Source organism: Protopterus annectens, chromosome 11.part0 (assembly GCF_019279795.1).
Source record: "Protopterus annectens isolate FY-2018-M chromosome 11.part0, PAN1.0, whole genome shotgun sequence".
NCBI lineage: Eukaryota > Metazoa > Chordata > Ceratodontiformes > Protopteridae > Protopterus > Protopterus annectens.
Genome location: NC_056745.1, coordinates 429,629,909 through 429,648,371, shown reverse-complemented (window position 1 = coordinate 429,648,371; position 18,463 = coordinate 429,629,909). Strand labels below are relative to the sequence as shown.

General features: G+C 41.1%; 1 protein-coding gene across 3 annotated transcripts in view; it reads right to left on the bottom strand.

The window, feature by feature from the left end:
- LOC122814827 overlaps positions 1–18,463 on the bottom strand; it is a 171,708-nt gene that overhangs the window by 41,220 nt on the left and 112,025 nt on the right. For all 3 annotated transcript variants that reach the window (XM_044087123.1, XM_044087121.1, XM_044087122.1), the window contains exon 5: positions 18,196–18,239. In XM_044087123.1, the coding sequence (XP_043943058.1) occupies positions 18,196–18,239 (44 nt within the window). The remainder of the gene's footprint in view (positions 1–18,195; positions 18,240–18,463) is intronic.

Genomic DNA, 18,463 nt, shown 5'->3' with positions numbered 1-18,463 from the left:
ATGCACCACTGTCTGTCATACATACAGTGATATTCATGACGTGAACATCTGCCATGCATCACTTCTTGCCATATGTACAGTGACATTCGTGACGTATGGACTTCTGCCATGCCCACTTCCTGCCATACATACAGCGACATTTATGACATCTGGATGTCTGGCATGCAGCACTTCCTGCCATACATAGAGTGACATTCATGATATGTGGACATCTACATGCACCACTTCATCAAGGGGAGGTCATGTCTGTTAAATTTGGTCGACTTCTTTGAGACAGTCACCAAAGCCATGGACAAGGGGAAGACAGTGCACACTACCTACCTTGACCTGGCCAAAGCCTTTGACACTATTCCTCACTCGGTCATTCTAGATAAACTGTCTCAACTAGACATCAATCCGTATGTTACCAGATGGGTGGCAAACTAGCTCACTGATAGAATACATGGCAATACATATAGTGACATTCAGAAGATGTAGACATCTGCCATGCATCACTTCCTGCTATACATACAGTGAAATTCATGATATGTGAATGCCTACCATGCACCACTTCCTGCCATACATACAGTGGGCCTGTTCAAAACTATCAAGATTCAGCCCTTTACCCTGATCCTGGGTGACTAACTACCCAAACATAGACTGGAAGAACTACTCATGCCAGAACACAAATGCCCAGAGATTCCTTGATTTTGTCAATTCAAACATCTTGGAACAGCTAGTCAATAACCCCACAAGAGGTGATAATATCTTGAACTTGGTATTAACCAACATGAGTAACCACTGCAGCATCCCTACAGTATCATCCTCCCTGGTAAGATCCGACCATAAAGAGGTCACTTTCAAAGTTACCATCTCCGCCAACCCCTCTTTAGCTAGGGTCAGACAAAAACTTCTCCAAAGCTGATTACAGAGGGATGGCAGAAACAGCTTCTCAGCCCCCTCCCCCCTGTAGGAACATTCACTAATATCCAAAACTACACCAAAGCACTATATGAGCATTTATATAGATGCATGGAATCAGGAATACCCGACAGGTCTAAATCATCCTTTGCAAATAAGAGTAAACCTGTCTGGTGGACATGTGTAATAAATAAAATCTATAACAAAAGGAAAAAATTGCTGTCCAAGACCAAGAAGGAGCAGGTGCCCAACTGGAAGCAATGTCTCCTTAGCCTGAACAAGCAAATAAGAGCACTAGTGAAATCCTCCAAAGCAAACCTCAAGTCCAAATTGGCCACATCTACTAGAGACAATCATAAGCCCTTCTTTACATATGTCTGCAACCTGAAAAAAATCACCCAGATCTGTTCAGAACTGGTGGTCAAGGACACCACATATACAAATGCCATAGATATAGCAAACTTGCTGGCTGACAGATTCAGTGAAAACTTCACCCCTCTGTCTCCCATCAGTAAATCAGGACATCCCGAGTAACTAGGGAACAGGTCACCACTGCTCTCTCAAAGGCAAAAAATACAGCTTACATGGGACCCATAACATCCCAGGCTGCATCCTAAGTGAACTCATGCAGGAACTTGCAACAACATTAGGAGCCCTATTCAACCAAAGCCTGAGTACCTGCTTCATCCAATCTGAGTGATGGACAGCCACCGTCATCTCTTTGGACAAAGGTGGAGCATCCACCGATCTGGGAAATTATAGACCCATCAGCCTAACTAGCCTGATCTTCAAGGCTATGGAATGGATTATCATGGACCTCATTAACAAGGACATTGGCAACTTCCAAATACTCGATCCCACACAGTTTGGCTTCATCAAAGGGAGTTCATGTCTGTTAAATTTGGTCGATTTCTTTGAAACAGTCACCAAAGCCATGGACAAGGAGAAGATGGTGCACACCGCCTACCTTGACCTGACTAAAGCCTTTGACACTATTCCCCACTCAGTCATAATAGATAAACTCTCTCAACTAGGCATCAATCCATATGTAACCAGATGGGTAGCAAACTGGCTCACTGAAATAACCCACCTAGTCAAAATAGAGGAAATCACCTCAAGCAGTAACCAGTAACAAGCAGCGTACCCCAGGGTTCGGTATTGGGGCCTCTGCTATTTGGGATATACTTTTCTAAGGTGCAGGCCAAAACTAGTGGGCTATGGCTGACCACGTTTGCAGATAACTGCAAGCTGGGTGCTGTCATCAATTTCCCTAGTGACGTGGAAATCCTGCCAGAGAGTTTACTCAGACAAATAGCTGGTGTCAGAAACATGGCTTCAAGCTGGAATACTAAACAATGCATCATCATCCACTTTGGGGAGAGTGACATCCCCACAAATTATTACATTATTAACAATGTCCTAAGCATGCAATCAGTTGTAAGGGATTTGGGCACCCAAGTTGATAGCAACCTGACTTTTGACCACCATGTTGCTTCCATTGTATGGAAATCCTTCTACATGTCCCACCTTATAAGTTAAGGTATCTCATCCAGGTACAAGGATGCCATAACTTCCCTGTATTCTTCCGTTATAAGGCTCATTACTGAGAACAGTGCCCCTTTCGGCATGTACCTCGCAAAGCACATGCAGAAGCTGGAGAGATCACAGAGTTTTCTCACTAGGAGAATCCAGGGCCTCAAACATCTACCATACACAGCTAGGCTAAAAGCCCTATCACTCTATTCAGTTTCATACAGACTCCTCAGAGATTATCTCTGTCTGGCATACAAGGCAATCGTGACCCTGCCTTGATGGAACTGCTGCCTATCCACAAGTCAAGCTCCACTTGAGTAACTCACATGCGCGGCCTCAACCTGGTCTGTGACATCAACAGGACTTGGTGGGATAGATTTGTGTCCCAGAGACTCCCCCCATCTGTGGAATCGACTCCCTCTCCACGTGAAGCAGAGTACCAGTGTGCCACCCAGCAACAGCCCCTAAGGCAAGACAACGTACCTAACACTTTAGTCATAGGTGACTCTATAGTCTGGTACACTAATGTCCCACTCACCAGGTTGAACAAGGAGAAAATTACAGTCAGCTGCCTGTCGGGTGACAGGATCCGCCACATAACGCATGCACTCAAGTCACTCCACAGCAAGTACAAATATGACTCTGTCATTGTCCATGTTGGAGTGAATGACTTGAGATGTACCTCCCTGGACTACATGAAAAGAGACATTGAAGAGCTCTTGGATCATGTGGCCCAGGCAGGTATGACCCTAGACCTGAGTAGCATCCTGCCTTCGCCCAGAATGATACCACAATATAAGGACAAAATGATTGACTTCAACAATTGGCTAAGCTTCTGGTGTCATTCAAAGGGGATCTAGTATCTGTCTGCCTGGGACGACATGATCGACAGATCACGATGCTTTGCCAGAGATGGTCTGCACCTGTCGCCCCTAGGATTCAGGTTACTGGCTAAGGCTCTTGCCACCCCTATAGTGACTTTTTTAGGCAAAGTTCAAAAGACAAAACCACCACTGTAATAGGTACAAGCATGCAAAATCTGAAGGTAATGCTACTCAATGCTAGAAGTCTAAACCTCAAAATGCACTCTCTCGAGGCACTCCTAAAAATGGAGAACATCAATATCTGTGCAGTAACTGAGACCTGGTTCAAGGCTCCAGAGAGCACCCCTGCAATACTAGGCTATAACTCTTACCACACTTTTCGGCCACCAAACCAGGACCGAAACACTAAAGGTGGAGGAGTGTCAATATTCACCAAGGATATTCACACCACCAGGCTAGTTGCCCAACACAATGCATCTGAAATTCTCCAGGTGCAACTAACACTAGGTAAGACTGCAATCCAAATTGTAGCTTGCTACAGATCCCCAACCATACCCCAAGATTCTCACTGCACCTTTCTAAACATACTGCAAAATATTAAGATAGAACCAAACACCCTAAAACTGGGTGATTTTAACTACCCTGCCTTTAACTGGGAAAACTACTCATGTACCAACTCCTTTGCCCAATGTTTCTTGGAATTCATAAATTCCAACGCCCTGGATCAACTAATCCATACTCCCACCAGGGGCTCCAATATCCTAGACCTGGCCATTACCAACATGGGAAATCGATGCTCCACACATATGGTCACCCCCTCATTGGTCAAGTCTGACCATAAGCTAATCACCCTTAACATTCACATCCCACCCCCACCCCCTAGTAAGGAAACCTCCATAAAAAACTTCTCCAAAGCCAACTTCATGCTACTCAAGTCAGAAGTGACAAACTTAATGACACTCATGCAGACGGGAACTGAAAGTTCAACTGCTGAATCCTACACTAAGGCACTGTATGAGCACATCCACTCATGCATGAATAGTGCCATCCCAAATAGAACCAAGATGCTCTCATCCAAAAAAAGGAAGCCAAACTGGTGGTCCCCTGCCATAAACAAACTTTACAACAAAAGGAAGAAACTGTTGAAGAAAAGAGGAAAATCCCAGGATGCAAAAAACTCCCTTACCAGCCTCAGTAAGAAATTGAGATCCCTCATAAAATCTTCCAAAGCTAGTTACGAAAAAAAAATTGCCAAAGATTCCAAAGACAACCACAAGGCATTCTATAACTATGTCAAGAATCGAAATGGCAATGCTCAGATCTGCTCTGAGCTAAAACAGAATGTCATTAAATATATTGATCCCAAGGATATTGCCAATATCCTGGCAGATCGATTCAGTGCCAACTTCACCCCCCTCTCACCCCCTAAATGGCCCATCTCAATACCAGAAGATTGCCAAATTCCGGTAATAACGGCCACACAGGTAAAAAACACACTCTCCAAAGCTAAGAATACAGCATCCATGGGACCAGATGACATCCCGGGCTGTGTACTACATGAACTACAATATGAACTGGCACCTCACCTAAGTGTCATGTTTAATCATAGCCTCACCTCAGGTTTTGTGCCTACTGAGTGGCACAGAGCTACAGTTATTCCACTCCACAAGGAGAGATCCACCTTGGATCCCGGAAACTACTGTCCCATCAGTCTGACAAGCCTTATCTGCAAGGCCATGGAGCGTATTATCATGGAACTTATAAACAAAGACATTGGCAACCTTCAAACACTGGACCCCACCCAGTTTGGGTTCGTGAAGGGCCGATATTGTCTCCTGAACCTGACTGACTTCTTCGAATCAGTCTCCAGAGCCATGGACAAGGGTAAGGTGGTCCACACAGCCTATCTAGACCTTGCCAAGGCCTTTGACACCATCCCCCACTCTGGAATCATAGATAAACTTACTAAGCTGGGCATTAATCCCTACGTCACCCAATGGGTTGCTAACTGGCTTACTGATAGAACCCACACTGTAAAAGTAGCCGACTCCAAATCCAGCTCCAGACAAGTGACAAGTGGAGTACCTCAGGGTTCAGTCCTGGGACTGCTCTTGTTTGGCATCTACTTCTCTGAAGTACAGGCCAACACTAAGGGACTCTGGTTAACAAAGTTCGCAGATGACTGCAAACTGGGAGCCATTATTGAATCCCCAAATGATGTGGATACTCTACAAAAGGGCCTTACAGAAACAGATGCTTGGTACCAGAGCCATGGGCTCAAGCTCAATGCCAAGAAATGTATAGTTATCCCCTTTGGGAAAAAACATGTATCCATGAATTACCATATATGTGGAAGAACACTAAACACCGAAAGTGTGATAAGAGACTTAGGGACACAGGTGGACAGTGGTCTCACCTTCGATAACCACATCACCACAACAGTCAGGAAATCCTTCTATGTGGCACACCTCATCACTAAGGGCTTTTCATCCAGAAAAAAGGAGGTCATTGTCCCACTGTACTCATCCCTCATTAGACCCATTATAGAATACAATGCCCCATTTGGTATGTACCTCTCAAAACATCTGCAACAACTGGAAAGGCCGCAGAAATACCTCACTAAAAGAATCACAGGCCTAAAGTAGATGCCATATGCTGACCGCCTTAAAAAACTCCAGCTATATTCTGTCACATATCGTCTACTCAGAGGCGATCTCTGCTTAACATACAAGACCATGTCAAACCCAGAGCTGTTGGACATGCTACACTTAAAGAAATCCCAATCCCTCAGAGCCACATGCTCCAGGGATCTAAACCTTGTCATCACAATAAACAAAACATGCTGGAGGGATAGGTTCTTGACCCAGAGACTCCCCAGACTCTGGAATAGATTGCCCACACATGTCAAGCAGAGTGCCTCTTTGGCCCTCTTCAAAAGGAGCCTTGACGATTGGATGGAAGAAAGGAAATTCACCCCGGGGATCACGTCAATCGCCCTGCTAGACAGGGGTCCAAGGAAGTAAATAGTGTGGGAAGAAATAGCCAGGGAATTGTTATGGCTAGGCTTGTATGGGCCCTAGGGCTGATAGCCTAGTACCAACCTATGAACCTATGAACCTCTTTACCCCTTTTTAAGTGCAACCTGGATAACTAGATGGGAAACAGAAAATCCACTGCTGGGATTCCACCCATCTCCCTGCTGGACAGGGGCATTGTGTGCTGACTTGTCTAAACATGGGCTAAACTTTTGGCTAGGCTTATAAGGGCCTCAAGGCCAATATCCTAGTAACCTCCTATGATCCTATAATTCATGACATGTGGACATCTGCCAAGCACCACTTCTGGCCATAAATACAGTAACATTCATAACATGTGAACATCTGCTGTACATACAGTGACATTCATGACATGTGGACATCTGCCATGCACCACTTCCTGCCATACATACAGAGATATTCATGACATGGGCAACAGGCATACACCACTTCCTGTAATATGTACAGTAACCTTCATGACATGTGAACATCTGCCATGCACCACTTCTTGCCATATGTCTAGTGACATTCATGACATGTGGACATCTGCCATGCACCACTTCCTGCCATACATCCAGTGACATTCATGACATGTGGACATCTTCTGTACATACAGTGATATTCATGACATGTGAACATCTGCCATGCACCACTCCCTGCCATACATATATTGACTTTCATGGCATGGGGACATCTGCCATGCACCATTTCCTGACATACATACCGTGACATTCATGACATGCGGGCATCTGGCATGCACCACTTCTTGCCATATAGTGATGTGCATGACATTTGGCAGTCTGATTTCACCACTTCCTGCCATACAATCAATGACATTTATGATATGTGGGCCTCTGCCACGCACCTCTTCCTGCCATACATGCAGTGAGATTCATGACATGTCATGCACCACTTCCTGCCATACATATAATGACATTCATGACATGTGAACATCTGCCATGCACCACTTCCTGCCATACGTACAGTGACATTCATGACATGTGGACATCTGCCATACACTACTTCCTGCCATACATACAGTGACATTCATGACATGTGAACATCTGCCATACATACAGTAACATTCATAATATGGAAACATCTGCAGTAAGTACAGTGACATTCATGACAAGTGGGCAACTGGCATGCACCACTTCCTATTATATGTACAGTGACATTCACAACATGTGAACATCTGCCATGCACCACTTCTTGCCATACATTGACATTCATGACATGTGGATGTCTAGTTTGCACCACTTCCTGCCATACATACAGTGACACTCATGATATGTGGACATCTTCCATGCAAAACAAGAACAAAGCCACTGACAGCCAATGTAAAACTTGTAGCAGTTCAATAATCCAAAAAAGCAAAGCTTTCAGGTAACAAGTACCCTTCCTCAGTGCTAGTAACATCAATATAAAATAACAATCCTTTTATAGTACTCATTCATCCACACAGCCAATAAAACAATTATGCAATTAAAACAATTGATATCTTAATGTGCCAATGCATAATAGAATGCTATAAAAATATATAATATATAAATACATATGTATAAAAAATATAAAATGAATACAGATGTATATATATATATATATATATATATATATATATATATATATATATATATATATATATATATGAAACAATTTATGACATCTATGGTGTAAAACAACATATAACTCATGAAAATCTATACAATTTTCTTAACCAAAACTAGTTCAACTGAAAAAGCCTACAAGGATCCTATAAAATTGCTTGCTTTGCTTTTATGATAGGTTTAATGGACACTGATTGATTAATACCTGGTGGGAGGTCAGCCTGTAGCCGCAAAATCCAATTGTTTTCGTTACCCTCCAGTTTGGCATTGATATCACCTCTTCTTACTGATTTTGACAAAAAGTTAATAACCCTAAACCTAAAATAATCTATACTATTTTCAGAGACATGTTTAGCAAGACAATTGCTCATCACCTGCCTTCTATTATCAGAGTTATGTTCAATAATTCTGTCTTTTAAATGCCATATAGATTTGCCGACATAAAAACGTATGCATTTTGCACATGTAGCAAGATATATTATATTATTGGTATTGCACATAGCATAATACTTAAAAGTGTAAGTGATGCCAGTAGAGGGATGTACAAAAATGTTATTCTTCTCAATAAAACTGCAACAACAACAATTAAGGCACATAAAAGTGCCATGTTTGGTGGTCATATTCTTGTTAATATTTTCTTGCATATCTTTATAACAAAATCTATTCCTAAGATTTGGACAACTGCGATAAGTAAACATCATTTTTTCATCAATAATCTGATGTAATTCAGGTAAAGTCTTGAGTATGCCCCAATTATCAGAAATTATCTCTTTCTAACTCCATCACTACATCTACTATATGTAGTAATATAACATGGGGTATTAGACTTATTTCTATCAATACCAATATTGGATTCATTATACATATCATTAAAATAGGGTTTAGCTATTGAGTTTCTGTTCAGTATAACATCCTTTTTTACAAAAGTTAGCAGGTCATGCCTATAACTTCTCTGAATAAAGGCATCCATTGTTTCATCCATTTGTTTAACACATTCTAAGTCATCCATATTGAGTCTACTAATCCGTGTAATCGTGCTTTCACAATTCCTTTAAAGGTATGTGAAGGGTGCATACTTTTCCTGTGCAAATATTTGTCCTTTTGTACTTCCTTCTTGAAGACCGAAGTCTGTAGGTCTAATCCATCATATTTGATCATAACATTTAAAAATTCCATCTCATTAGACGAATAATGCACAGAGAACTTTAAAAATTCAGTAACATTGTTCTGATGTTCCACAAACATAATTAAATCATTTGCATCACCATCCCAAATTAAAAACACAGCATCCACAAACCTCTCAAAAATAAAATCTTACTAGCATAGCAGTCAGCCCAGTATATATATTTTTATTCTCCCAGTCTCTTAAAACCAATGTGGCATAGGCATTCAGAACCAGAGTGCCCATGGCAACATCGGAAGACTGATGGAAATATTTTTTATCAAAAATAAAAATGTTGTTTTCTAATACAAGACTTAATAATTCACAAATTATTTCAATTTGTCTTCCAGAACCAAAATGATGTCTACATTAAATGTCTCTAATTGCAGAAATCCCATATCCATTTGGAATCACCGTAAATAACGATTTTATGTCTAATGTTACCATAAGAAACTCAGTGCAAGTTTTTGTTCTAAACCAGCCACTGAGTTGTAAGAAGTCAGCAGTGTCTCATATAACTTCTAATGGACTTTAGATATTTACTCAATACATTTTGTAGGTATACTGAGACCGGCTCTGTGATCCAACCACGCCCAGATACAATGGGTCTCATGAGGGGGGGGGGTTCCTAAGGATTTGTGGATTTTAGGTATACCATAGAGTATTGGTATAACGGGTTGGGATACTGTAAAATACATAAACATACCTAGTGTAATATCATTCATCAACTGCAAATCATACAAAAGTGTATTGATATTATTAATATATCAATCAACCTGAAAACAAGTTATTTCTTGAAATGCTGTTAATCATCCTTGTTCATAATGACAATTGCTCCTCCGTTGTCACCTTCTGTTAGAATAATACTCTCATTACTTTCTAATTCATGTAGACCCCGCCTCTCCTCATTCGTTAAATTAAACATCCGTTTAAATGTCCCATTTTGATAATAATTTATTAATTGAGTCTCACATATATTATGAAACGCTTATGTTATTGGATGGCTATTGGGAACAAAAGTGCTACTACGGTTGCGCACATTGCTTGTTTCATGTGCTGAATTGCCATAAATCAATTTCGAGTCCAAATTACGCACAAACAATTTTAAATCAGTTAAAGCATTAACAAGTCCATCTGTAATAGTCGGTTTGTACTTGAGACCTTTCTCAAGCAGAGATACATGAAAAGAATTAAGTTCTAAATCAGACAAATTCACAATGCAACAATGTTTAGTACCTACATTTTCATTCTGTTGCATGTCCTGAGACTGCTGCAGCTCTTCTCCCTGTTTCTCTTCTAAGACCTCCCTCTGGAAATGGCTCGCTTGTTTGTGATGATTTCCTCTGGTAATTTCAGTCGAACAACCTGTATTGACCATTGAAAATCCATGGGTGATAGATTCACCGGCCTATTATCAAGTATTTGGTCAGTGCAATCACCCATATCATTGGTAGTGTTTACCGGCGTCAAATGCGTAGATGTTGAAGCAGTTTCCTCATTGACCCCACCTTCAGCTCCATGTTGATTGGTGGTTATATTAATAGAAGATGTTGACTGATTAATGGTTATATCAGCCAATGGAGCACTGATCTCATCAAGTGCTCTCATGGAATTGGTGTTCACTGTTGTCTGTGAAGGTGTTGATGCATTAGAGTAGTAAAATCCATTATCTTTTGGCCAGGAGAAGATATGCTCATTTCTAAAATCATCATTGTCATGATGCAACTTTTTCAATTAAATAGCTTCAAGCTTTTTATCATAAACAGACAGTCTTTCTAACAGTTTGCCATAGTCAGAGACATATCTGTTAAACAAGGTGCACGTGAAATGTCACTTTCAATGTTAGCTATTTCTACTTTGTAAGTCAGACTCTGTTTTAGAAAAATGTTCATTCATAAGTGACATATAGTTCAAACTAAGCTGGATATTTTTAACAAAACAGGATATAAATTGCCAAATAATGGCATTTTTAGCACTTGAAGGCCTCTATGCACCACACCAAGTTCAAGATAAGCCAAAAAGCTATATCTTTGCCACTGCAAAGATTTAAAACATTGTACCTTTTGTTCCAGTTGTAGTAGCATCTGTTGAAAATCCATATTCAGTGGGGCCTTAGGATTTTGTGGTTATAGGCTGACCTCCCACCAGGTATTAATCAAACAGTGTCCATTAAACCTATCTTAAAAGCAAACCAAGCAGTTTTATAGGATCCTTGTAGGCTTTTTCAGTTGAACTGGTTTTGGTTAGGTAAATTGTATAGATTTTCATGAGTTATATGTTGTTTTACACCATAGATGTTATTGTTTCATATATATGTCTGTATTCATTTTACATTTTTTTATACATATGTATTTATATATTATATATTTTTATAGCATTCTATTATGCATTGGCACTTTAAGATATCAAATGTTTTAATTGCATAATTGTTTTATTGGCTGTGCGGACGAATGAGTACTATAAAGGATTGCTATTTTATATTGATGTTACTAGCACTGAGGAAGGGTACTTGTTACCTGAAAGCTTTGCTTTTTTGGATTATAAAACTGCTACAAGTTTTACATTGGTTGTCAATGGTTTTGTTCTTGTTTTCTTGAGGTTTCAATTTTACCACTGCACCTTCACTCTGACTCTAGTTCTGATTGTTTGTTCGACAAGGATTACTTACATAAAATTAGACCCTCTTAGTAAAAGTGTGCATATCATTGCTGGAGCCTTCCTGTCCTGACAGAGTGCTCTTCAAACTATCTGGAGATATACAGAGCTGAGTATATTTTTCTGGCACTTCACAGTTGTGTACTAGTAATTGTTGTTTGACTAATTTTATATAATTGCTGGCCGACTTCAGAGTTGTGCACTGTTATTTTTGCTTCGCTGCATAGTTTTTCAGATCTCTGCTGAAGGTGTTGGTTTTCCCATATCCACCCTCCCTATTCCTGTGTTGTTGTTTAAATTTGGAGGCTTTTGCAGTTGCCCGCCCCCACTGTAGATTTGATCTGGGACACTCCCCCCAGTCCCATCTCTTTACCTCATTCTACCTAATAGACTCCTTCTGCACTTGTTTTTAGTCATTTTTAATTTAATTGCATTTTTTAAACTGTTTGGTCTAACATTGCTACATACTCAAGTGTGTTGAATAGTTTTTACTTCTGTTTTAGCTACTTTTCTGTATATATATATATATATATATATATATATATATATATATATATATATATATATATATATATATATATATATATATATATATATATATATATATATATATATATATATATATATATATATATATATATATATATATATATATAAATAAATATATATATATATATATATATATATATATATATATACATATATATATATATAAATATACCTTTCCTGTAACTAGTGTAGTCCAGATTCAGATTTGCTGTATCCAGGACTGTATGTAAGCTTCTGAGCCCCCCCCCAAGCTTTCTGTGTTGGAGGGAAGCCTTCTAGCTTATCAGTGGGAGTGGTAAGCACTAGCTAACCTATCTACCACATAAGGAGTGGTTCTGGCCCAGAAATTGTAGTTATTAGCCGTTTGGACAGTTTTTCCATCTCTCTCAACTTTCTGATTTAAAAGCCCACATTTGCACTTGTTTCCCCTTTTCCTGTAACTAGTTTAGTCCAGATACAGATTCTTAGTTTTAGCACCTGAATTTGCTTATTCGTGATCAGCACTTGTTCAGAACTTGTAAGCACTAAATAACCTACTAATTACTACAGCACTCAACCTTCCTCATTACCTAGAGGAAAACAGTTTTGGTACTTACTTTCCTCACTTGCTTAATGAAAAACAGCTATTGCACTCACTTTCCTCACTTATCTATAGGAAATAATTTTTTATTCAGGCATGTCCAAGGGTCGGCTCCCAGTGTTCTCTCCTGTCTATCTGATGAATCTGGGCATCTTGGGGCAATGTAGAAATTGCTTCATGTACACAGACAACCCTCTCCTCCTACCACCCAACACTACAACCTGTGAGAGATGCACTTATCTAGCCAAAATGGAGGTAAAGCTCTCTCCAATCAAGACTGAACTTGACAGTCAAGAGGAGAAGGTAAACACTTGCACCACACCACACTCATCACATAGTCTCACTAAATCTACACCACCAAAATCCACACATAGAAACACAAAAGCATTCACGGAGGCTCTCAATAATAATCTGCTCAAGCAACAGCGACCTCCAAAGCAGAAATGTAAGCAACCTCCACCCCCCAACACAACCCAAATGACACATAGCCCGCAGACTCAGTGTGCCACTCAACCACAGCCAATAAGGCAAAACAATGTACCCAACACACTAGTCATAGGTGACTCTATAGTCAGGCACACTGATGTCCCACTCACCAGGCCAAACAAGGAGAAGGTTAATGTCAGCTGACTTTCGGGTGCCAGGATCCGCCACATAACCCATGCACTAAGGTCACTCCACAACAAGTACAAATATGACTCTGTCATTGTCCATGTTGGTGTGAACGACCTGAGACGTACCTCCCTGGACTACATGAAAAGAGACATGGAAGCCCAGGCAGGTATGACCCTAGCCCTGAGTAGCATTCTGCCATCACCCAGAATGATGCCGCAGTACAAGGACAAAATGATTGACTTCAACAATTGGCTAAGCTTCTGGTGCCATTCTAAAGGGATCCAGTATCTGTCTGCCTGGGATGACATGGTCGACAGACCATGATGCTTTGCCAGAGATGGCCTGCACCTGTCACCCCTGGGATTCTGGATACTGGCTAAGGTTCTTGCCCCCCCCTATAGTGCCTTTTTTTAAGGCAAGGTTCAAATGACAAATTCACCACCGTAACAGGAACAGGCAAGCAAAAACTGAGGGTGATGCTACTCAATGCTAGAAGTCTAAATCTCAAAATGCACTCACGTGAGGCACTCCTTAAAATGGAGAACATTGATATCTGTGCAGTGACTGAGACCAGGTTCAAGGCTCCAGAGAGCACCCCTGCACTACCAGGCTATAACTCATACCACACTTTTCGGCTATGTAACCTGGACCGGAACACCAAAGGCAGAGGTGTGTCCATATTCATTAAGGATATCCACACCTCCAGGCTAACTGCTCAGCATAATGCAGCCGAGGTTATCCAAGTGCAACTAACTCTGGGCAAAACTGCAATCCAAATTTTAGCTTGCCACAGATCACCCACCATGTCCCAGGATTCACACAACTCTTTTCTTGATGTACTGGAAAATATTAGGGTTCAACCAAACACCCTAATAATGGTTGATTTCAACTAATCCACCATTAACTGGGAAAGCTACTCATGTACCAACTCCTTTGCTCAACGGTTTCTGGAATTCATAAACTCCAATGCCCTGGATCAACTTATCACCAGGGGCAACAATATCCTAGATCTAGTCATTACCAACATGAATGACCAGTGTTCCACAGTTGAAGTCAACGCCTCATTGGTCCGAACTGACCATAAGCTAATTACCCTAGATATCCACATCCTGCCCCAACCCCCCATTAAGGAAACCATGGTAAAAATTTTCTTCAAAGCCAACTTCATGCTTCTTAAGACAGAAGTGGTGAACTTCATGACACCCATGCAGATGGACAGTACAGTTATGACTACTGAATCCTACACAATTGCACTTTATAAGCACTTACATGAGTGCATGCATCGTGCTATCCCAAACAGAAACAAAATGCTATCCTCCAAAAAAAGGAAGCCAATCTGGTGGTCCCCTGCCATAAACAAACTGTACAACAGAAGGAAGAAACTGTTGCAATAGAGAGTAAAATCCCATGAGTGGAGTAGATCCCTGGTCAGCCTCAGTAAGAAGCTGCGATCCCTGATAAAATCCTCCAAAGCTAGTTACAAAAACAAAATTGCCACTGATTCTAAAGACAACCACAAAGCATTCTATAGCTATGTCAAGAATCTCAATGGCAACACTCAAATCTGCTGTAAGTTACAGCACAATGGCACTAAATATGTAGACCCAACTGATATTGCCAACATCCTGGCAGATAGGTTCAGTGCTAACTTTACCCTGCTCTCACCCCCTAAAGTGCCCATCTCTATACCTGAAGAATGCAAAGGTCCTGTAATCGCAGCTGCACAGGTAAAAACCACACTCTCCAAAGCCAAGAACACAGCATCCATGGGACCAGACAACATCCCAGGCTGCGTTCTACACGAACTACAGAATGAACTGGCACCCCACATAAGTACCATGTTCAATCATAGCCTCACCTTAGGCTTTGTGCCTGCTGAATGGCGTACAGCAACGGTTATCCCACTCCACAAGGGGGGAGCCACCACGGACCCCGGGAACTACCTCCCCATTAGCCTGACAAGCCTGGTCTGTAAGGCCATGGAACGTATCGTCATGGAACTTATAAACAAAGACATTGGTAATCTCCAAACTCTAGGCGCCACCCAGTTCAGGTTTGTAAAAGGCAGATCATGTCTCCTAAACCTGGTGGACTTCTTTGAAACAGTCACCAAAGTCGTAGACAAGGGTAAGGTGGTTTACACAGCCTATTTAGATCTTGCCAAGGCTTTCGACACCATCCCCCACTCTGGAATTATAGATAAACTTACTAAACTAGGTATAAATCCCTGTCACAAGATGGGTTGCCAACTGGCTCACTGACAGAACCCACACTGTGAAAGTAGCAGACTCTAAATCTGACTTCAGACCAGTGACAAGTGGAGTACCACAGGGTTCAGTCCTGGGTCCTCTCCTGTTTGGTATCTACTTCTCTGAAGTACAGGCTAACACAGAAGGTCTTTGGCTAATGAAGTTCGCAGATGACTGCAAACTAGGAGCCATAATCAAAACTCCTAAAGATGTGGGCATCTTACAAAAGGGCCTCATTGTGACAGATGCTTGGTGTCAAAGCCATGGTCTCAAGCTCAATGCCAAAAAGTGCATTGTCATCCTATTTTGTAAAAACTCTGAACCCATGAACTACAACATATGTGGTAGCATACTTAACACCGAAAGTGTGATAAGAGACCTTAAGACACAGGTGGACAGTAGTCTCTCCTTTGATAATCACATCACCACAGTAGTCAGGAAATCCTTCTACTTGGCACACCTCAACACAAAAGGTTTCTCATCCAGAAAAATAGAGGTCATTGTTCCCCTCTACTCATCACTCATTAGATCCATTATAGTGTACAATGCCCCTTTTGGTATGTACCTCACAAGACATCTACAACAACTGGAAAGGCCCCAGAAATACCTCACAAAGAGGATTACCGGCCTCAAACAGATGCACTATGCAGACCGTCTCAAAAAACACAAGCTTTACTCCTTCGCATATCATCTACTCAGAGGTGATCTCTGCCTAACATACAAAGCTATGTCAAACCCAGAGCTGTTGGACATGCTCAACTTAAAGAAATCCCAATCCCTCCGAGTTACATGCTCTAGGGAATTAAACGTTGTCACCACAATAAACAGAACATGCCGGAGGGATAGATTCCTGTCCCAGAGACTTCCCAAACTCTGGAATAAACTACCTATCTACATCAAACAAAGCTCCTCATTAGCACTCTTCAAGAAAAATCTTGATGATTGGATGGGAAATAGAAAATTCACCCTGGAGTCACCTCTGTGGCTCTGCCCGACAGTGGCAAAGGAAAATAATTTTCTTGGGTGGCAAAAGCCAGGGTACCTTTTTGGCTGGGCTTGTATAGGCCCCAGGGCCGACAGCCTAGTACCTACCTATGAACCTATGAACCTATGACATCTTCCATGCACCACTTCCTGCCATACATGCAGTGAAATTCATGACATGTAAACATCTGCCATACATACAGCAATATTCATAATATGGGAACATCTGCCATACATATAGTGACATTTGTGATATGCAAACATCTTTCATACATACAGTGAAATTCATGACATGTGAACATCTACCATGCACCACTGCTTGCCATATGTATAGTGACTTTCATGGCATGGGGACATCTGCCATACACCCTTTCCTGACATACATACAGTGACATTCATGACATGTGGGCATCTGGCATGCACCACTTCCTGCTATATGTACAGTGACATTCATGACATGTGAACATCTGCAGTACATACAGTGCCATTCATGGCATGAGAACATCTGCCATGCACCACTTCCCGCCATACATGCAATGACATTCATGACATGTGGACGTCTGGCATGCCCCACTTCCTGCTATACATACAATGACATTCATGACGTGGACGTCTGGCATGCACCACTTCCTGCCATATGTTAAGTGACATTCATGACATGTGAATATCTGCCATGTGCCACTTCTTGCCATATGTCTAGTGACTTTCATGACATGGGGACATCTGCCATACACCCTTTCCTGACATACATACAGTGACATTCATGACATGTGGGAATCTGGCATGTACCACTTCCTGCCATATGTACAGTGACATTCATGACATGTGAACATCTGCTGTACATAGAGTGCCATTCATGACATGAGAACATCTGCCATGCACCACTTCCCGCCATACATACAATGACATTCATGGCATGTGGACGTCTGGCATGCCCCACTTACTGCCATACATACAATGCCATTCATGATATGTGGACATCTGCCATGCACCACTTCCTGCCATACATACAGTAACATTCACGACATGTGAACTTCTGCCATGCCCTGCTGTGGCACCATATCCTTAGTTTTTATCTGAGGTCAGGGGATTACTAATCTGCTAACAGATGACCATTTGGTGAAGGCTAGCATTCTAACAGATATTTTATCCTTCTTTCCCAAGAGAGTTCTGTAGTGACCAATGCTTATTACCAGGTTCACACCCACGTCACAGTGGCTGAAATTCTGTCACAACACCACTGGGCAAACCATTTAAATTAATAAAATAGTACACAAGTCACATGAGCGTTGGCATGAATTCCAATGATTTATTAATATCTGCACTAATACTCAATGTTATAACATTTACACTAACATAAATGCCTCAGTAAGTCACATACTGCTTAAATATAAATGTTTGACTAAGCAAGGGTTTTAGTGACACACTAGAACACATCCATCTCATGGTATGTTGCAGTGTTGAAAAACAAGATTATTAAAACAGAATACATTTGACATTACCCTTTTATTCTCTGCAGCTCCTTTTGATTTCTTCCTTTTCTTTTCTGCAAAAAAAAAACACATTTCAGATGACATTTTAGAAATACAAATGTGCCATGTTTTTACTTCGCTGCTTGATATTCAGCACTACTGCTTGTGTTACCTTTGTATACCTTCTTTTAGTACCCTTTAAACTACATAGAAACTGCTAGCATCAACAATGAGCATATCAATGGTAAGGCCTATTTACAGAGATGGAGGGCTTGGAATGCCCTTTTTGTATGTATTT